This window comes from Tamandua tetradactyla, chromosome 2 (genome assembly GCF_023851605.1).
Source record: "Tamandua tetradactyla isolate mTamTet1 chromosome 2, mTamTet1.pri, whole genome shotgun sequence".
Classification (NCBI taxonomy): Eukaryota; Metazoa; Chordata; class Mammalia; order Pilosa; family Myrmecophagidae; genus Tamandua; species Tamandua tetradactyla.
In genome coordinates this window covers 33,142,841-33,164,000 of record NC_135328.1, presented here as the reverse complement: position 1 = coordinate 33,164,000, position 21,160 = coordinate 33,142,841, and the positions used below count along the sequence as shown (strand labels likewise).

Sequence of the window (21,160 nt, the reverse complement as noted above, 5' to 3'; positions counted from 1 at the left end):
CTGCTATGTTCCTCACACCCAGAATGGGACCTGGCCCCTTGCAGGTGCTCAGTAAATGTTTATGGGGTAGATAGTGAAGGAGATGTGAGAAAAAGTGAGAACGAGTGAGGAGCAGAGGATGCAGGCTGGAGTCGCAGGAGTGCAGCCCTGAGTTGGCAGAGGGGAAGTGGCTAGGCTTGGACCCACGAATGCCGGTGGCCAGCAACTGCCAAGCACCTTGTGGCTCTCTCCTGGGCCCCTGTAGCAGGATTTTGTGTAAGGACTGTGTACAAAGCTGAGTCAGGAGTTCCTGAGACCACCCCAAGTTTGATGATTTGCTGGAGGAACTCAGCATATAGCTTTTCTCATGGCTAAGATTTAATATAATGAAAAGATAAGAAGTAAAATCAGCAAAGGGGAAAGGCACACAGGGTGAAGTCCAGGGGAAATCAGGCACAAGCTTCTGACAACCTTCTTTAAGTGGAGACACACAGGATATGCCTAATTCTCCAGCGGCAAGTTGCAAACATGTGTAAAATGTCGTCTGCCAAGGAAGCTCACTAGATACTCTCATTAGTGCCCAGGTTTTTATTGGGGGCTGGTTACCCTTTGTCTAGCACATTCCCAAATTTCAGATTCTCAGCAGGTGTCTGGTACAAACCATGTTGTTGGCATAAGCGGTTTGGGCCCAGTGAGCCACTCTATCCCTTAGGGAGGGGTGCTCTCCTAGGTAGGACCTCTCCCAAATCCAAGTTCCCTAATATCAGTTAAGGGCCCTAATCTTGTAAGCATCATTTCTGACGATAAGCAGTCAGACCTGCCATTTTAACTCTTTTCTACAGATGTTGTAGTCTCTGGGGCAGTGGGACTCATTTGGCAGTGCTGGGAAATGCTTCCTGGATCAGTGTCCAGATTTGAAGGAGTCTCAGAGTTTGGTGTCACCCTGTCATTGTTCCAATGGAGAGACTGAGGCCTCTGGAGGAAGAATCCTGCTCGAAGGCACTGGTGATTGAGTGAGTGCCTATGTCAGGTATTGAACCTGCCAAAAGCCAAGTGCTTTCCCTCCTCATTGATGCTGTGCTCAAGGCTTGGTATAGCCAGCCTCCCTGGCCTTCGTCTCATGTTAGTATTGAGATCCTATGATGTTAGACCCAGTGCTGTGGGCTCTAGACTCAGATGGATTGGTTGTTGGCCTATTCACCTGGCAGATACTGGAATGTCTGCTACTTGGCAGGCACTATTTAAGATGCTGGGTCTCTAGCAGTGAGCAAAGACACAAAACTCTATCTCGTCCTCATCACTCTCATGTGAATGTAGTCCCTTTCCTTGTTCCCCTATGCGTGCATCTCCCCATTAGCTGCATCTCTACCTGTTGATTGTCTGGCCATGGGCAGCAGGCAGTTTTCCGCAGTGGTAGTAGCTGTCTGACCTCTGCATTTAGTATTGTCAGCCCAAGGTTACACTTGGATGGGAAAGAGTGCTGGGATTGATTAGAGAGGCCTGCCCTGGTCATTGGGGAGGGGATAGGTGACGTGTATGCCACCTTGAGTATACTCAGTGATGAAACCCTATCTTATTACCTCAGTGCCAGAATATAGATCAAGAAGGGCCAGCCAGAACCTAAAGGCTGTGTGTGACTGTAGGACCCCATCTGATATGAAGCATAAAGAAAAAGTTTTGAATATCAACTACCATTTAGTCACCACTTTCATGCCATTCTTTGAGCTCGAGTGGCTTACACATACTCATTTATTTAATCTTTATAACAACCTTAGAAGGAAGGTAGTTTCATTATTCTCATTTCATGAATGAGGATGCTGGGCACAGTTTCTAAGGCTGTGCAGTTGGAAGTAAGCAGCAGATGTCTGCCCAGATCTGACATCTCTGATGTGTGTGTGCCCAGTGACTGCTCTCCTGCTTCTCCCTGTGACCTGATCAGTTAAGGATGCTAAGGATCCCTGTGGTGGGCCAGGGAGCAGGCCATCAGCTGTGGGATGGCGGTGGTGGGATGGAAATGTCAAAAAGGCAGGGACCCTAGAGGTGCTTACAAGTGAGTTTAGATTGATTTGGTGATTAAAACTAATAGGATATCCTTGGAAAGACCAAAGAAACATTACTTCTTAGTGACCCCAGTGGTCATTCTGAAAAGTGGCTTGTGTTTGTTGTCAGGAAAACATTAGCATCAATCTGCTGATGCCACTGGTGAACCTGACCCTGACCCTTGGGTTAGATTGGCCAGGAGGAGTTATAGTTGTAGACACTTTGCAGAGGGTCAGAGCTCATTTGGTCCCTCCTTCAGATGGGAAAATAAAGGTCCTGAGGTTAGTAAGGGTTAGCTTAGTCCCTTACCTCCTTTAGATCCTTGTTCAAATGCTGCCCCCTCTGTCATGCTTCTCCTGACTGCTCAGATATAAGCGGCACCACCCCGCTCTGCTTTTACACACCCATAGCACTTTTTGGTATCTGATATTTCATATATTTTATTTATTATATCCCTTCATTCCTACTAGAATGCCAGTTTCATGGGGACAGGGATGCTGTTGGGCTTATTTGCCACATATCTCCAGCACCCAGTACCGTGGCCAGTACCTAGTAGGCATTCAATAAGTATTTTTGGAATGAATGAATGAGGCTTGGCCTTAAGAACTTCTCCTCTCCAACCTCCCTGTCTACAAGATCTATGCTTGGCACTTGTTAGGAAATCAGTACAAACAGTGAACAGATGAGCCCCTTAACCTCTTCTATCCTGTTTTCTTTATCTCCAAAATGGAAGGTTTGGATTAGATTATATCTACAGAGCCCTTCCAGCTCTGAAAATCTTCAACTGACTAAAAAAAGTCCTAATTCTTCATTTCAGCAGACATAGTAGGACACTAGGCTAGTTCCTGTAGCTGCATTTGTTTATAAAAACTGCATTTTCTTAAGTCAAGGCCCCATGACCCCATTCTTCTTAGAAGAAGCCAGCTTGGCTGCATCTGTGCCACGTGATCTGTGACCTGCTCACCAGGTCACCGTTAACCTCGAGTGCTGGGATCACTGGTCTTGCAAAGGTGACCAAGGTTGAGTTACAGGGAAGTAAACCAAACCACCTTCAGTTGTTTCTTGCGATCAGAAGCACTACCTCTCCTTGTCCCCCAACCCCTTTCATTTTAACCCTAATCCCTTAGCAGCCCATGCTGTTAGTTTTGGGGCTTAGCCAGAGACCCTCTGCAGAAGTAACAACACCATGTGCTTCAGGTCAAAAGGAAGGCGCTGGAAGGAAAGTGGGTCTTCGGGTAGTAACAGAGCCTGCCATGGTGGGACTGGGAGGGGGCCCTCAGTCCCTCCTGACCAGGCCATCCAGCCTAACTACGACTTTGGGGGAAGTACATTCCAGAAAGTGAGATCAGCAGGGACGCAGGTCCTGGAGCTGGAGCACCATCAGGGAGGTCAGTGACTGTGTGGGGCCCTGCAGGCTGTCATGGGGACCTTGGCCTTTACTCTGCATAAGATGGGGAGCCCTTGGAGATTTTGAGCAGAGGAGTGACATGATATGACTGAGGCTTTTAAAAGATCATTCGGGCAGCCAGGAGAAGAGTCAACTCAAGGGGGGTGAGGAGAGAAATGTTACAAGTTCAGGACAGGCAGGACTGTAGAAAGTGGGGTTAGAAGTGAATTTCTGCACTGTCCTTTTTTTCTCTTTTCAGACCTGGGGAATCCAGTTCGAAAAGCAGTGTGTGAGTCTTACATCTGCAAAAAGCCCAGCGACCTGCTTGCGCTAGGGGAAAGCCCCAGTGGACAGCAGCCATACTCCCTGTGCCTCCCACTCTCCATGCCCACCTTGGCACCTCCCGCCCACCTGTTCTGCCAGGCATCTTCCTCTCCCTCTTGAGCCCTGCCCAGGGCCAGGCAGCTCTACACTGGGAGGAAGGGCTCATACTGCCTGTGTGGGACTTTGGAGCTGTCCAGTGCCTAATGGTGGAACCTTGGGCTAGTCAGCCTCTCGGTGCTCCAGTTTCTCATCTGTAAAATGGGCATAACATTAGTACCTCATTCCCAGTGTTGACAATGAAGATTAATTGTAATGTAAAATCTGTTGCCACAATGCATGGCCCATCACAGGTTTTCAGTAAACACTCATTTTTATACCCACCAACACCACCACACTACATTTCAGCCCTAGAAGGAGATGACAATAGGGTGGCAATTGATTTCTCATAGTGCCTGGATATTGGAGAGGGACTGGAGGCAGGGATGAGGATATGGAAAGAGCTAATAGTTGTTAAGAGCCCACCATGACCTGGTCACTGCATCTTGTAGTTCACTCATATCTCATTAGATCTTCCCAGCTGCCTTCCAAAGTATCCATTGATCTTGTTCTTTTTCAGAAAAACAGCCTTGTCCAAGGTCACCCAGGTGGCTCTCTAGGTCTGTCTGAGCCTTGTCCTTTAAGTCAAAGTTTTTCATCATTGGACTGTGTATGTACTCAAATAACCCCATGTGGGCAGCTGCATAATTATTTTTTAAGTAATAGCTTCTTGCTGTCTAATCTTTTGGTTTTTGGCAGTATTATGAAAGTATCTTTAAACAAATTAACTTGATTTGCACAAAAATTCACAGTACCGGGCCTAATGCTAGCTGATAACCAGAATGAAATACTCAAGAACTCTGGGTGTGTTTTAGTCAGGATGCATCTCCATCTTGATTCTGGGTTCATGTTCCTGTTGTTGGAATTCAGTGTTGATTTCCTAAAAGGTATTTCTCACCCTGCCAAGCTTTAGACAAAGTTTAACTCCGAAATCATAAATTACAGGCTGCCTCTAGGGGTTCATGTATTCATTCCAAAGGGGGCTGCTTGCTTTTTGGCGGACGTGGTCCACGCTCAGTCAATTACTCTTAACCTTATACTTTGCAAATAGGGCAGATTCTTGACAATTCAGATATATCCTTAGGTTGATCCTCTGGAGACAGCTGTGGAAATGCAAGCTACAATTTGCCCACATCAAAATCCAAGGATCATTTTTGTCAAATGGCACCGTTGCTCTTGAGCTTGAGGTCGTCCGGCGAAAGAAAATGGATGGGGTCTCTAGGGAACCTCTGCTCGGCCCACCCACCCAGCGTGAGCCTCCCACTGGCACTCCTTGAGCACAGTGAGGACATTCTTACTTTGAACCTGCAGTATCGTTCTAGAGCATTCAGAAGTCTTGCCTCTTCCTGAAGAAGCGTGATCTTGAGAATAGTAACATCAGGGTGAACAGAACTGGCCGCTTCTTGAAGTCTTTCGTGACCAAGATCCTCAATCTAAGGAAGCAGCCTAGGGAGTTTCCACAGATCACCATCTGTCTGGCTCTGTTAACAGAAGGGAGAATCCTCGCTCACGACTCCGGCTTCCTCCAGATTCCATGCCAGGCATAATGGTTAGGAACGTCAGCACACCTGAACCTGTGTCCACCACTCCCACCTCACTGTCTGCAGTGAACTTGGTGGCAGTGTGGCACCCCCAGATGTCCTCCTCATCACTGCTGCATGGAGAGTGGACTTTTGTTTCCAGAGGGGCTAAAAATCTCTCTTCTACTTTCATTTATCTGGGCTCCATTGGTAGCCTGTGAACTCGTCGTTTTTATTGTTTGACCAAGCTTTTCATATTTTGTCTGACATGTGTTTAGTAGGGATGGGAAAAAAGAACTAGCATTTGTTGAGTCTCTGCTCTGTGTGCCGTGCCTTGCTTGGGCGTCTCGCATGCATCTATCATCTTTATTCTAAACAACGCTTAGGGGTTAGTGCTAACATCCCTGTTTACATGTGATGAAAGTTAAGTATGGGCAGATGAGGGAAACTGGCCACTGGCAGTGATCTATGCATCTAGCTGGTCTCCTCCTGACACCTGAGAGGGCCTTCGCATATGGTTAGGGCCTTTGTTTATGTGTCAGAGGGTGACATGGCTCTGGGAAGTGAGGAGCCAGGGCTGTGTGTCCAGCCAGGAGTTGTGGTTGGAGCTGGACTATGTATTATAAAACTCATTCTGTCATCTGCTGGTCTTAAGGACCCATGGATGGAAAGTGGCATGGGGGAAGCCAGTTGTGATGCCAGGGTTGGGGAGCAGTATGATGGAGGCACGCCAAAGCTTTACTAGAAGCTGGGCAGCATGGGGCATCTGGAAATTGGAGAGGGAGTGCTTCTGTGGGAAAGCTTCCTTCCCCTTTCATTCCAAGGAGAAAGTGGCCTGAGGGAGGAGTCCAGGCCTGGGCTTTGGAAAGTGAGAGAAAGGGATAGTTGCATCTATCACCTGCTTTGGCAGAAGACATGTTGGTGGAGAGGAGTATATTTTTCAGCTTGAAGACTTCCTCACTCTCCACCTGTTGAATTACTTTCCCTCTGGGGTCTGTGTGGGACCGTGGGTGTTTCTGCAGTGTAGCAAGCCTGGGCCCTTCTTTGGCATCCCATTCCCTCTGCCCATTGAGGGGATTCTGTCTGGCAGAGTGAGAGTTCCTAGGTTTGCAGCGTCCCCAGCATCTGTATAAGGGCAGGGGAACACAGCAAGGTGGGGTCCTTAGAGGGTAGTGCACGTTGTGGACAGATCAGAACTGTGCTACTGCTAGACCTGTGGGATGACAAAGGAAGCTTATCGGATTAAAGTGTTGTCAACCATAATTTTTTAACGACCTAGGCCAGGTTACTATGTGCCAAGACACCTGCAAAAGAAGTTCCTTACTAGAACTAATTCTGAAGTTTGTGAGTTGAGAGTTGACCAAGACTTTTGCTTTTCCCTATTCTAAGTTTAAATTAACCAGGGAATTAACTCTTAATATTTAAATCTTAGCACTGCCTTTCTGAACTATAGTATTACCCAGCATTGTGGCTGACTGACACTATACATTGAAGAAAATTAAGTACATAAGAATGATCTCAAACTAATGATATATTTGTGCATTGTAGGTTATTTTGAATTTCTAAACTGTTAAGTTAATTAATAGTTTTAACCTATTAATCTAATCTTTTCAACTTGACTATTTATTAAAATCCATCAGTGATGCATGTTAGAAATGGATGTGCAGATAATTCTGAGGATTATTAAGGAATGGGTGATGGTGTGAGGATTTAAAACGCAGGCAGGCATGGTAAGTGCAGGTACAGGACTGCTCTTTCACTCTGGGTGCTCTTTTTGGCCCTTCTTAGGAAAGTGGTAAGGCTGCAGCCTTTCTTTCCATTCTGACTTCTTCTCTTTTGATGAAAAGCAGGAGAGTTTCCATGCAAAGGACATTTCTAAGGGCGGCAACCATTTCGAACACACCATGGAGAGTGAGAGGCCCACAGAGAACACAAAGCCAAAGCACTTGCGTCTTGGAGGAGCTGAAATCTTTCATTTCTTTGTTTTATTCCAATTGTTTGTTAACATTTTCAGTACCTGGTGTGTGCCTGCACTGCTGTACACACTGGGCACACAGTGGGGGGCAAGGCAGCACACTTTGCATCTTCAGGAGCTTTGGGTCATTTTGCACCTATCTGTTCAACAAGAGAAAAGACAAGACAAAAGTCATCTGAAACCTGGGCTTTGGAGTTGGGCAGACGTGTGCCACATCCAGGTTCTGTTACTGGAAAGTTGTGTGGCCATGAGAAATTACTGTGTATCTAAACCTCGGTTTTCTGACGTCTAAAGCAGAGTGTAAGAACCTGCTGCACGAGACGCTATGAAGAACGCGGAAATGGGCAGGTACACCCTGCAGATAGGCACTCAATCCTTGTAGCTGTCCTTGTCACCGCTGTCCTGCTGTTGCATTTCTAAGTCACTGCCAGTGTCAGTTCCTCATCTACCCTACACACCGGCAGATTCAGGTCCAGTCGTTTTCCATTTGTATTATCCAGCAGACATCACCTGACCTCTACTAGGGGTCAGGTGCAGGGATTCAGAAATGGAGGGACAGAGCCCTTGCCCCTAGAGAGCTCCCAGGACCACATAGAATTCAAGGGTGCATTTGGAGTGGGGGCCTGAGAAGCAGACAGGAGTGTTGCCAGGACCAGTGGGCACTGTGGGTGCCTCAGCCATTAGGGAGGCAGGGAGGCAGCCACCTACAGACCTCAGGACCACCCCACGCCACCGAGGGCCTGCGGCTGTGCAGGTTGACACACATCTAGGATGGTGACCCTGAATCCTCAAGAGAAGGTCAGAGAGTGACCAGGCTGCTGTGTTTTGGCCTTTCAGAAAATTTTCACCAGAAAGGGTAAAAGAGAAGTCTTTGACTCTGAAGGAATAAACGTCACTTACTCAGAAAATTGCTTCTGTGAAACAGCTCAAATCCGTGGTATACTGAGGGCCACGTGCATGAGATGCTACGACACTCAATTCTGAATATTAGCTGAAGCACTTAAACCATCGGCTCTCTGTGGTGATGGAGTCATTTTCCAGGAGGTCTGGCATATTTACTTGCTTGTCTTTGATGGCAGGAGGGGGTTTTCTGTGTCATAGGCTATAGGTACATTGAAGATTTATCCGGGATTGACCTTCCCAGGGCTCGTTGGTTGGTTCATTTAGCAGATACTTCCTCCCCATCCACTGAGTGTGGCCGCTGCTCTTGGTGCTGACATACAACCCATGAGGCAGTCCTCATGGACTCCTCTGGGAGCTCATAGTAGGGAGGCAGACAGAAAGGGGGTAAATACCACGAAGAGAGCCTCGAATACTAAAAAGGGAGATGGGATGTCAGAAGGCCCGGGTAGAGGTGAGGTGGGTGAAAGTTTAGATCGAGAAGCCGGGGGAGTCCTGACAGGGCCTGGGACTTCTGAGTAAAGATGCAAAGAAGTAAGGAGCTAGCTGGTGGGGTATCTGGGGGACGGAGAGAATATTCCAAGCAGAGGAAAGAGCAAATACCAAAGCCCAAGGTAGGAGTGTGCTTGCATGTTCGGGAACAGCAAGGATACTGGTATGTCCAGAGGAGAGAACAGGACAGGGAGTGTTAGGAGATGAGGTCAGGGGGCACTTAAGCAGGTCCAGACAGCCCTGAGGGATATGTAAAGGACTGGGGCTGTTATTCTGGATGAGACTTAGAACCATAAATGGGTTTTGAGTCCAGGAGTGGCACAGCCTGGCTTATCTTCACAGGATTGTTCTGGCTGCTGAGTGTGAACACAGATTTCAGGGCAGTGGGCAAGGGTAGAAGCAGGAAAACTGACTATGATGTTGTCAGGACAAGGCAGGACAGAGGGGAAGGTTAGTTGGATGGAGTGGTGGCTGTGGGGTGGTGAGGGATGTGCAGGAGCTGGATATATTTTGAAGGTGGCGTTGGCAGGATTTGCTGGTAGATGCATGCGTTGGAGTCAGAGGGAGGGCAGAGTCGAGGATAATTCCAGGGTCTGGGCCTGAGGAGCAGGGAGGAGGAGCTAGAAGGAGGGGCGTGGCAGCAGCGTGGCTTTGGACCTGTTGAGTCCGGGATGCCTGTTAGGTGTCCCTGTCTAGGGGTCAATTGATTATGCGGGTCTGCAGTTCAGAGGGGAGGTCTGTGCTGGAGAGGGCTTGTGGTTCATCATCGTATGGTTGCTATTTAAAAGCCTGAGTCTGGATGAGATCACTTGGGAGTGAATGTAGATAAAAATAGAAGAGGCTTTAGAGCTGATCCTTGGGGCCTGTTAACGTGCGTGTACGGGTTGGGAGGATCAAAAGCGACAGCAAAGTGACAGAACAGTGGCCAGACGGTGGGAGTCCACAGGCCAAGCGTGGACACAGTGAGGGAGGAGTTGGAAGGAGAGAGAGAAGAACTATGTCAAAGGCTGCTGAGGGAGGACAAATGAGATGAAGCCAGAGATTTGACCATTGGATTCCCAGGTCACGGGAGGCCTGGGAAAGAGCAGCCCTGGTGGAGGGCTGCAGGAAGCAGCCCATTTGGAGTGGGCGGCTCAGGAAGTATTTGCCGACGCGAGGGCCCGTGGACCACAGTGACTGGCTGAGAGCATTTGCAGTCACGTGGTCGGGTGGTAGGCAGACGGACAGGGTTGGAAAGTTTGGTCAGTGTTCAGCCTCTGCAGTAGGGGCAACATGCATGGCCCCTGTGACCACTATGTGTTAATTTGTTTAATGTCCCATGCAGTTGCGGAGAGTGTATTTAATCCCGGCTCGAGACCAGGAGACCCTCATTCCTCATGAGGGGGATCTGTTTTAAAGAAGTTTTATTCCAGAGAGTTAACCAAGTCCCTGTTTGCTTACTGCGGTTGGAGGTTTGTCTCCCCATCCTTAGCCTGTTTCAGGTGGGTGCGGTACTAGAGTACCTGGGAGGAATTAGAGGGTTGCTCAGGCCAAGGCTCGGAGTATAGGTAGATGTGACGTACATGCCCTGCTGAGTGAAGATTTGACCTCTGCAAGGGCCAGCAAGGTCTCAGAGACTCCAGTTCACTCATGTGTAGTTAGGAAAACTGAGTCCCAGAGTGGGCAGCCCAGGAAATCAGTGGCAGAGACAGGACTGAAATCCGGGGTGTACTGAGGACTGCTCATAACTACTGTGACTTGATGTACCTTCCAGCATCAGCAACTAGAAGTTGTGCCCAGAAAGGAGATTTGATGTCAGAGTCCTGGGCACCTGGCATGGCTTGGGACTCTTCCTCCAGAAATGGCGTTTGCCTTTAGGCCTCAAATCCACTGATAAATTATTTGTTTGCATTATCTTGGGCTTTAGAGATTAGCAGGAAGAGCACTGGGATAGGAATCAGAATTGTTTTGGGACCCAGCTCATCTCTGAAAGGTGTGTAGCCTGGGGCATACTATCCATTTGCCTGTTTATTGAGCTCTTGCAGTGTACTAGACATTATGCTAGGGCTGGGGCCAGTGGAAGTGAACAAAACAGACACAGGCTTTGTTCTGTGCTTCAGTTTCCCCATCAGTCCACAGGGCTCTCATGAAGCCAGTTGTGATAGGATGGGTGTCAGCCTGTGAAGAACTGTCAGGAAAGACACAGAGAAAGACACTTACATCTGAAACCCCCCAGATTGTCTCTGCAAGCACATATTGACCTGGCCTGGCATGATAATGGGGACAAGTGAAACAAAGTGAATCAAGACCTAGGTGCAGTGGTTTGCAAACTTACCAGCTTTAGAGCCTCTTTGTCAAATTTAGTCTTAATGTGTTAGTTTCCTATGGCCACTGTAACAAACCACCTCATGACGGGTGGTTTAAAATAATGGCAGCTTCCTCTCTCAAGAGTTCCAGAGGCCAGAAGTCCCAAATCAAGTGGTCAGCCCAGCTACATTCCCTCTGGAGGCTCCAGGGAGAGTTTATTCTTTGCCTCTTCCACCTTTTGGTGATCCCAGGCGTGTCTTGACTCCTGGCTCCCTCCCTGGTCACATTGCTGCTTCTTCTTTGTGTCTTCTCTTCTGTTTGTCTCAAATTTCCCACTGCCTCTGCCTTATGAGGGCACATGTTATTGGATTTAGGGCCCACCCAGTTAGTCTTGGGGGATCTCTTCATCTCAAGATTTGTCTGCAGATCCTTTTTCCAAATAAGGTAGCATTCACAGGTTCCAGGGATTAGGGTATGGATGTATCTTTTGGGGCCCACCATTCACCCTACAGTAGGAAGGAAGAAGCCCAAATGTCTACATCAGTCAAAAAGCAAGGCTGCGTTTATTGAAGATGGAGGAAGTGTTGGAGCCTTCAGACCTCATGGGTGCACCCGGAATTTGCTGTGGAAACCTCAGGACTTCAAGGAACACGCTTTGAGAACCATTGCCAGGGCTCTTGGGGAATTCCTTGGCAGCAACCCACTTGGTCTGGCTCCACTCTTAGCTGAGTGGTGCCAGCAGTAACCAGTGACCACAGACAGCCTCTGCTTAACTGAAAAATAATCTCTTTAGTGCCCAACTTTGGATTTGATGTTGAAGTGTGACTCGGGTTAAATATAAAATTCATAGCATATCTTGAGCAACTATTTTGTAGTTATCTATATATAAATCTATTTTACAGCGACACAAATAGAATAGATTATGGAGTGTCAGCATGTAGATAGATTCCAAGTGCTTTTTCACTAATATACCTAATGATTCGTGCTGAGAATATCCAAGGGCTCCACTGTACATTTAAATGGATCTAATTAAAATAATGAGCTCTATTTTAAAAAATGATATATGAAAAAATTTTTTAAAGAAGTTAGAAGTAGCTGCACCACTAATTCAAAGTGATATAAGTACTTCAGCAATTCCATTGTTATTAGGATACCTAATTAAATGCAAAGCTTCCGAGAAAAGCAACAATTGGGCTTGTAAATCTAAGGCAACGGAGCCTGGGGTGGCCAGGGGAGTGGGGAGAGTTGCCCAAGTCCTAGTACAGCAAGGACGTGGGGTATCACATTTAAGGGAGTGCATGATTGTGTGCACTCATGCCCTGTGGGTGAGAGGGTGGCTCACGTGGCTTCCACCTTCTCTGGTTTAAATCAGGAGTTGGGCTGGTCCCACAACTGCGACCGTATTTGCCAGCACAGGCTCTGATTTTCGGGAGGGTAGGGGGAAGCAAGGTGGATAGAAGATCTAAGGCAAGTGTGTTCTCAGGGGAGGAAGTCATATTTCGCTGCTCCCCCTTCCCTAGATATTATAGGACACATCTAGAGGACAGAGTGACAGTTCAATGGAAAGGCCAGAGGATGGGGTCAGGAGACATGGGTTTGAGTCTCAGCTCTGCTACATGCTTTGTACCTTTGGAGGGGGCCACCCCATGGTGCCTTTCTGCCCAGGCCTGGTGTGAATAGCCTTTCATCCTTCACACTCACCTTGAGGATCCACTCTGCCCTCCTAGCTGGCCCTGAGAGCCACAGGAGGCCTCAGTCCCTGCACCTGCTCTCAGGGAACCTACCGGGAGGCTGGTATTCTTTTGGCCAATTTGGCAAATATTTATTGAGCACTTACTCTGTATCTGTAGGGTACCAAAAGAGCAGTGCTCAAGTGCTCATGCCCACTCGTAGGGCATGAATAGCCCAGTGAGTCAATAATCCGACAAGATGTTTGCAGTTAGCAGTCAGGCTACAAAGGAAATAAACAGGGTGATGTTCTAGAACTGGGAGGTCAGAAAGATGATGTATGAGCCAAGCTGAGTTAATTAGAATGTAGTGGGAAAACAGCTGTAAGAGTCCTCCGAGTCGGAAATTAGATCAGCCTTGAGCAATCAGGGAGGACTTCCCAGAAGTGGTGGGTTGGAGGGAGGGCATTCACACCATCATGAAGGGTGAACACATCTGTCAATTGTGATTGCATCTGCTACCTGTGGAAGTCCATTTTGGGTTGGTTCCCTGCGCCGCCTCCAGATGTCATCTCCCACCCCCATGGCTGGCAAGGAGCGTACTGCCCTTGAGCAGATAAGGAAAGCAAGGCTCACAGAGGGCAGGCTTTTGCCCAGATTTGCAGAGTGATTAGGCAGGCAGTTGGGAGTTATACCTGGGTTATCTGAATCCAACAGTTCCTCCCTTCCCACCAAGATGTCGTGATGTCACTGAGGACCTTGAGAGCAAGAAGGGATGCTAAGTCCCTTCAGATAGGATGGCTAATAGCTTGCGGGGCCCCAGGGTGCCTTAAGAACCTGGGCAGGAAGAAAGCCAGGAAGAGGGAATTCTGGGCAGGTGTCTACTGTCTTCTGGCTGCAGCAAACCCTGGCTCCTGGGACTCTTCTCTGTTACTAGGAAGTGGATCTGCCCTTTCTGCAACCAGTTGAGACCTGGCCCAGGAGAGTCTTCAACTCCCTGCCTGTCTTCCCAGCAGCCCCCACAGAGGCTGGTGGCTGAGCCCTTCCTGGGCTGCCATTGTGAGTTGAACAGGGGGCAGGATCGACTGACTGTGTCGTCTCAGCTAAGTGATAGGAGTTTCAGCACCTGGGAGTGTCTGTAAATGTGGTTTATCACCCCTTTCCACTGTTATGATCAGCTCTGCAGCATGAGCCAAGGCCCTGGATTTATCTTTCTGCAGTTGATCATCATAGAAGCCTTTGAGTAGGTGTGTGTATCCCCATTTCACAGATGGGATCAGGCTCAGGGCAGTTCAGTGACTCACTTAGAGTCCTCAGCTGGGAATTTGTAGAGCTTGAACCCCCATCAGTCTGACTCCACAGACTGTGCACTAAAGTCTGCGCCATGTAAGATCCCTCTCCTAAGTCCCCTGCACACTCTCCCTCCCAAAAAGATAATAGATACTTGTAGCATGCTCCATTCATTGGTAGCCACTATTCTGGGTCCTTTGTACGTGTTACCTCATTGTCTGCACCATTGTGTTCTGGGTTTATCCTCACTGCATGGATGTGAAGACTGAGGTTCAGAGGAGTAAAGTCAGGGAGCCATAGCTTGGGAGTGGCAGATCCCAGATTTGCCCCGGGATGATCCAGCTTCAAAACCTGCTTCTCTTCCCGCCTCCCCACATCACCTCCCATTCCTGCTAGGCAAAATGTTAGAACAGTGCCCTCCACGTAAGAAGTTCTGGGCGTTGGTTAAATGAATAAAAGGAACGGAGTTCTGAGGCAATTGAGTCATCGCACTATGGGGAAAAGCTGAAGCTCGGCAGGCGTCTGGGGCCCCTGGTGTGGCAGACCCACTGGGAGGAAGCCTCATTCGGCCCAGTGGGGGCTGAAGAGGCGCTAACAGTTTGTTATTGTTAATAAGAGTAGCAGTGGCCCTGTCTTGAGGCCAGGCACTGTGCTAAGTACCCTCCATGTGTTAGGTGATTGAAAGCCTCATGACAAGCCTGGTAGTTCCACTCTGCAGATGGGGACACTGAGGCTCGAGGAGGTGGCTGACTTGACAGCCCTTGCTCCTCATTCGTACCCCTCTGGCCTGCCTTTTCCCTCTTGTCCCATCCGTCTGAGTTCCATTATCCCTGGTGGCCCGGCTCTGCTCATTCTTACCACCCCCCCCCCCGCCCCCCATCACTCTCTTTCCATTCCCTACCCTTCCTCCATGCTAGGAGCCAAGAGCGGGGAGACACAGCAGATGTCATAAAAACCACGTTCCTTTTACAGATGCAGTTGCTGAGGCCCAGAGAGGAGAAAGGTCTGGTCCAAGGTCACACAGCAAGCCCAGCGTAGATCCAGGATCAGAGCCTGGAGCCCTGTCTCCCAGTCCAAGTCCCTGTGCTTGAGTGTGGCCTGGAAGATCATGGGCTAAATGCTGACCCAGGGCAGTGGAGAGGGCAGGACCCAGCCAGGGCAGTATCTCCCGGCTGGAATTAGTACCTGATTTTCCACATGTGCACATACCAGCCTCACCTCAGAAACAAGAGTCAATTTAAGGCAGTCCCCTCTGCCAGGCGGTGAAGGGCCCTTCTGGTAACAAGTCATCAGTGCAAAAGGAGGGAGGTTCAGAAGTGGGTAGGAGGAGACTTGGCTTTCATCCCTTGGCCCTGCCACTGATTTTGTGTGTGGCTCTAGGCAGGTCACAACCCCTCTCTGGGCCTCAGTTTCTCCTTATAAAAGAGGTTTTATAACCCCTTTCAATATTGAGCTCCTTATCTTGGGGTTATTTTCTGATGTTTGAAGAGCTGCCTAGACTTCAAAGTGTTGGGAGTAAAGGTAGGGTTTGTTGGCTTCTTGAAATCTCACTCACATGAGCCTCCCCATCTGTAAAGCAGAGCAGGGTGGAATTCGGTGAGATCTCCAGCCTTTCTGCCCACAAGCTGAATGAAGGGAAGACGATACCCATTAGCCATGTGCATGCATCGAATGACTTAAACCTTTGCTGCCACTCAAAGTGTGGTTTGAAGCCCCGCCTGAGAATTTGTTGGAATGCAGAATCTCAGGCCCTTCCCCAGACCTAATGAATCCAAGTCTGCATTTTAACAGGATCCCAAGCTGATTTGCCTGTACATCTAAAGCTGAGAGCTGATTTAAACCATCCCGAGGGGTCCTTTAAGAGCTCTTGTAACTCTAGTTGTGGTGAACACAAATAAATAACTGGTAGTTCAGGCAGTTGGATGCACAGCTTCCCCATCTGCGGAGTGGCTGGAGTTGGAGGCATACCTGCCCAGTGGTTTCTAAGCTGTTCCTTGGAGTCCCCAGGTTTCCTGGAGGAGCCTCAGGGGCTGCAGTGGGACCCTGCCCTGAGCACATGGCCCTGCGTGTCTGTGTGTGGTGCCCTGGCTCTGAGGCGAGGGTCATCTGTGAGGTGTGTCTGTGGCTGAATGTTTTGTGACCTCCGGGTGGGCTGGGGCCAGTGTAGTGTCGCCCTGAGCAGACTCTCTTTGTCCCCAGGGAGCGCTTGAAGCGCAGCCAGAAGAGCAGCAAGGTGGAGGGTGCGGAGCCCGTGGCGGCCGAGGCCTCGCTGAGTGCCGAGCAGGGGACGATGACGGAGGTGAAGGTGAAGACGGAGCTGCCCGATGACTACATCCAGGAGGTGATCTGGCAGGGCGAGGCTAAGGAAGACAAGGAGGTGGTCAGCAAGGACGGCCCCGGAGACGTGCCCGCCGAGATCTGCGTGGTGATCGGCGGGGTCCGCAACCAGCAAACCCTGGGTGAGTCCCCGTCTGCGAGGGTCCCGGGCCAGCAGCCCTGGGGAGAGGGAGCCTGGGGTCTCAGCCCTCTCCCTGGTTGAGAATCTTCAGTGGCTCTGTTCTGCCTTGGGGTGAGAGCTAAGCTCCTTAGAGTTGCCTTTGCTTGTAATTCTAGTCTGGACAGCTTGTTCTCTTTCTGCCTCGTGTGGCAAATTCTACCTGCGCATGGAGACCTTGTTCAGGTCCATCCAGTGCCTTGAACTTTGTGCAGTCTCGTGCACCCCACCTCACCTTGAGGCTGTCATGCTGCAGATGGGGCCAGCAGAGCACTTACCACTTAGTGCCTGAAACTCCTGTCTGCTCTCTTCCTCCTCGGCTTGATCGTGGGTTCTTGAGGGCAGCTCCTGGCATGGATCCTGTGCAGAACAGATGCCCATCAGGATTGGGTCAGCGAGAGACCAGTGCCTTCCCCTTCTGGTTTTGACCAGGCTCAGAAGAGCGCTGGGGGAACCAGCTTCTCAGCAGTTGTTCTCCCCTTGGCCTTTCTCCAGCACAAGCCAGGGCTTACCCCGACGGGATGTCCTGTGTTCCTGCCAGGAACCCAAACTCAGAGGCCCACCAGGACCAGGAAAATGGCTTTATTTCACATAAATATAAATGAATGAAATGGAATAGGGGGTGAGGACTGTGCCCGGCTGCAGAGCCCATGCCCCACGTGTGGAAGTCAGTGCCCCCTCACCTGGTGCTCGTGGTTACCAGGTACCAGGTGGGAATGCAGGCCCAGTGTTGCCAGAAATGACAATTTTGATGTGAATTCTCTTCCCTCTCAGTGTTGGCAACTGATCGAGCATTTTAAGTCTACCAGTCAAAACCTGTCTGCAGGCCAGATTTTAGTTCATGGCTACTACTAGTTTGTCACCCTGGTCTCTACAATAAAGTCCACAGTCTTCAGCTGAGCACTGCGGCCATGCCTCACCCGGCCCTGGGCTTCTGTTTCCATCCTCACCCTCCTCTCCATTCCCCATGCTCAGTTTTCCCTTAGACTCTTACATGTCTTGAACTGTTGCTGCCGCCTGTACTCTGTCTGCGCTTCCCCGTCCAGCTCTCCCTCACCTCCCCAACCGACTGCCCAGCGCCTCCATGTTCCTGGCTCATGTCCTCTGTGTGGCATGCAGGGCACGTGGGTAGGCTCCTCCGTGCTTGCATCCCTAAATTTAGCCCTGTGTCTTACTGCCCTTTCTTCCTGTCTCATAGCCCCCTGCCAGCTGTCCCTCCGCTGGTGCAGCCGCCATCACCGCCCCTGGGATTGTTGTAGCACCCTGCTAACAACCCTGCCCTCACCCATCCTTCACATTGGCTGCCAGGGGACCTTGGCAGAACAAAACACTGACCTTGCTGCACCCCTGCTGGAAGCCTTGGAGCGCCCCACTGTTTTGAGAGTCAAGGCCAGACTCCTTTCCGCAGCATCAAGATCCTCTCCACCTCAACATCGCCTGGCCTTCTAGCCCTGTTTCTTGCTTCTGGACTTTCTGAGCCTTCCATCCAGTAGACTATGTCCTTCATTCTGGCACAGTGTACTCTTCATTCCGGCACAGTCTGCTTTTCTGCAGCACGTCCGCTGTTTCCTGCCCTTTGTGCATGGCGGCTCTTCTCTCTGGAATAACCTTTCCATTCTGCAGGTCCATATCTAACCATCCTTCAAGGCCACCTCCTCTCAGACGCTTTCTTCAGTCTTTGTCAGAAATGGTCTGTTTCTACCCTCCCCTCTCTTGGGTCCCACCCACTGGCTGTTTTAGATGAGATGGGCCCTGTTGATGCCTGTCTCTGCCCTGAGATCGGGAGCTCCTGGGTCCACCTGGCTTATCTCTTTCTCTCGGCTTCTGACTTCCACCCCACAACACCCGGCAAGTCCTGACCTTCAGGAGACCACGGAGACATTGGTGGCATAACTGGGTGGGGCTGGGTGATGCTCTGGCAACAAAATATCCGAAATTCTCAATAGCTTAAACAATAAAGGTGCATTTCTTCTTCACATAAACATGTCCATGCTGGGTCAGCTGGGAGCTCCGCTGTGCTGCCCAGTGGGGTAAACGTAACCATTGTGTGGTTTTGCCAGTCACATGATGGAAGGAAAGAAAGCGCTGGAGGATCTCACGCTGGCAATTAACTGCTGTAGCCCGGAGATGATAGGTGTGCGTTCTGCTCAGGGTCATTGGCCATCCCTTCTCACTTGGCCCCACCCAACTTCAAGGAGGTCAGGAAATGGGCCATCTGCCCAGGTGATAGAAAGGAGGTGAACCAGAAATACTTCATAAATAAAACTAAAGACCACCCACTGCTGAATGAGTCTTTTCTGAGGCTCTGCCTGCCCTCCCTCTGTCAGTATTTGTTCCTGTGCCAAAGGCTTGTTAACTGTCAGTGAATTTGTTAGTTATTGGAGAAGATCTATTTTACCTTACTCTCTTTGGTTGTGTGTTGTGTGTGTGTTTTAAGAGTCGTTGGACCCAGCAGCTCTTTATACCTGTCACCAGGACATGCTCAGGGAAAGGTAGCTGCATTTGAATCTAGGGATGGAGCCAGCCATCTGGATTATGTGGGGAAAGCCTTGAGCAGCCAAGCCAGGGAACTGGGGTCCTCCCTGGGCCTGCTGCCTGCACAGTGAGAGGCCCCAGGACCCTCAAGCCTTAGGCCAGCCACCGAGGTTGGCTTTTGGCTCAGCTGCTATTCGGCACCATCTGTTAAGTGAATCGCAGTCCCTGCCTCTGGGTCTCGTGGGTGGGAGGGAACAGTGCGATGTGAGGGGAGTGAGCTCTGGACCCCTGGACTCTATGACTTTACTCTGGTACCTAGGACAAGTTTCTTGGCCTCTCTTTGCCTCAGTTCCCACAATTGCAGATTCATGGGGTTAAATGAGGATTCAGCATCATATATATGCAGAGTGCTCAACCTTGATTTGCTATCAAGGAATGATTTGCTATCACTAGCAATAGTACTCATTGCACTAGTATAAAGCTACTTTCAGGGGAAGGAGTGGGAAGAGTTCCTGTCTCTCTCCAATCTAGGAATTAAGCCAGCATATAGAGAGAGGATGGGATGGAGGAAAACACTGGGCACTAGGTGAGGTATCAGGGGCTCTCACCTGAGAACTGGGCAGGGAAACCTGTCCTGCCCCTGGAGCTCCTTCTAGGGCCATCTCCCTAGGATTCGGGGACTTTGAGGAGCTTGTCAAGGTCTGAATGATCAGCTCTAGGCAGACCCTTGTATAAAAGCCATGGTGACTAGTACCAGGGAAGCTGCCATTTTGGAGTTCCCACTGAAGCGGGGCCAGAGCGCTCCCTGCTGGCCGCATGGCTCATCGCGCCTCCTGAAGGCAGGCCCTCTGCCTTGGGAGTTTGTTCCTGCCAAGGGCCAGGCTCAGGGGACGCTGGCTTGGCCTCAGCACCAGGAAGGAAAGACATAAAAAAAGATCTCGGTGTTAGTCTTGAACCTTTTGAACTCTTCTAACCTCATATTGGCAAGTCGGTTTTATCTCGTGGGCCCAGTCTAAGCCTTTGCTGTGGACGGTTAGTACTGCTGAGGATTTGGATTGTTTGATGTCTGCTGCGGGGACAGAGGCAGGCAGCAGGGCCACCCAGCCTGCGGAGTTGACGCTGCTCACCTCCTGTTGTACGAAGGGGAAAACAAAGACCTCTTGGGGAAAGTGGAGAGTTCCCAGGGTCACACAACGATTGGCGATTTTTTTCTTCCACTTTGTGGAGACTTTGTTCCACCTCACATCACCTCTCTCCTTCCCTCCCACTTCTAAGGGTAAAGCCGGGAAGAAAAGCACTCCCAGGGGTCCAGCTGGGGGTGGGGTCTGCTGGTCGGAGACCCCTGCCTTTACCCCTGAAATGAGCTCAGGCCACATTGTCCATCCTGGGTCCTGGTGGCCGGGCATTGGGGAGTAGCGTGATCTGAGGCTCAGCAGCCCTGGATTCTGTGGGGCCAAGGACAGCTACATGCTCCACTCACTCAGCCACTCTCAGGGCTCAGGGCCCGGCTCTGCTGCCTAAGAGAATGGTGTTCCTGTTCAATCACCCATTGTAACGCCACGAGGGAGCCTCCCGTTTGCTCCATGCCCCAACCCCCTTGCCAAGTCCTCACTGGCCCTTTAATGGCCATCAGACAAACAGTGTTTTCAGTGACACAAATATTATCCAAGGCACTTCCCTTGGAGGAGCTTGGGTCACGAGCACGCGGATGGCATTGGCAGCTTCTCAGACTGGAGGAGTGAGGAGGGGCATCTGTGCCCAGGAGGCTAGCTGCCAGGCTTGCATTGGTTGTCGCTACTCCTCTGCTGCCCAGAAAGTCCTTGTGCTGAGAAGCGTTTCTCTTGCTCTTGGAAAGAGCATTTCTGACACTGGAGCCAGTGTGAGTCTGGGGACAAGACCTCAAAGGGCCTTTTTTTGGCAAGAAGAACAGAGATAATGCTGAGTCTGATAGTTTTGTTGAATGAAACCAGAAGTGAAAGGAAGCAACTAAGCAGTTGCCTGTGCCCACCTGATGAGCTGCCTGTAGAACCCTGCCTAGCAGCCCCCAGGAAGAGTGGCAAGACCACTTTCCCCAAATAATGTGAAATGCAAACACTGCCTCGTTTCTGCTGTTTGATTCCGTGTTCAGGGCAAACTGTCCTGACAATGCAACCTCAGAATCCTTTTCAACACCACGCACCAAGAAGTCACTGCCTGCCAGACAAATAGAGTTGGTTCTGAAGTGGAAGGCTGTTT

General features: G+C 50.0%; 1 protein-coding gene across 13 annotated transcripts in view; it reads left to right on the top strand.

Annotated features, from left to right (window-relative positions):
* ZNF618 (zinc finger protein 618) overlaps positions 1-21,160 on the top strand; it is a 181,182-nt gene that overhangs the window by 98,282 nt on the left and 61,740 nt on the right. For all 13 annotated transcript variants that reach the window (XM_077142603.1, XM_077142595.1, XM_077142558.1 and 10 more), the window contains exon 3: positions 16,156-16,415. In XM_077142603.1, the coding sequence (XP_076998718.1) occupies positions 16,156-16,415 (260 nt within the window). The remainder of the gene's footprint in view (positions 1-16,155; positions 16,416-21,160) is intronic.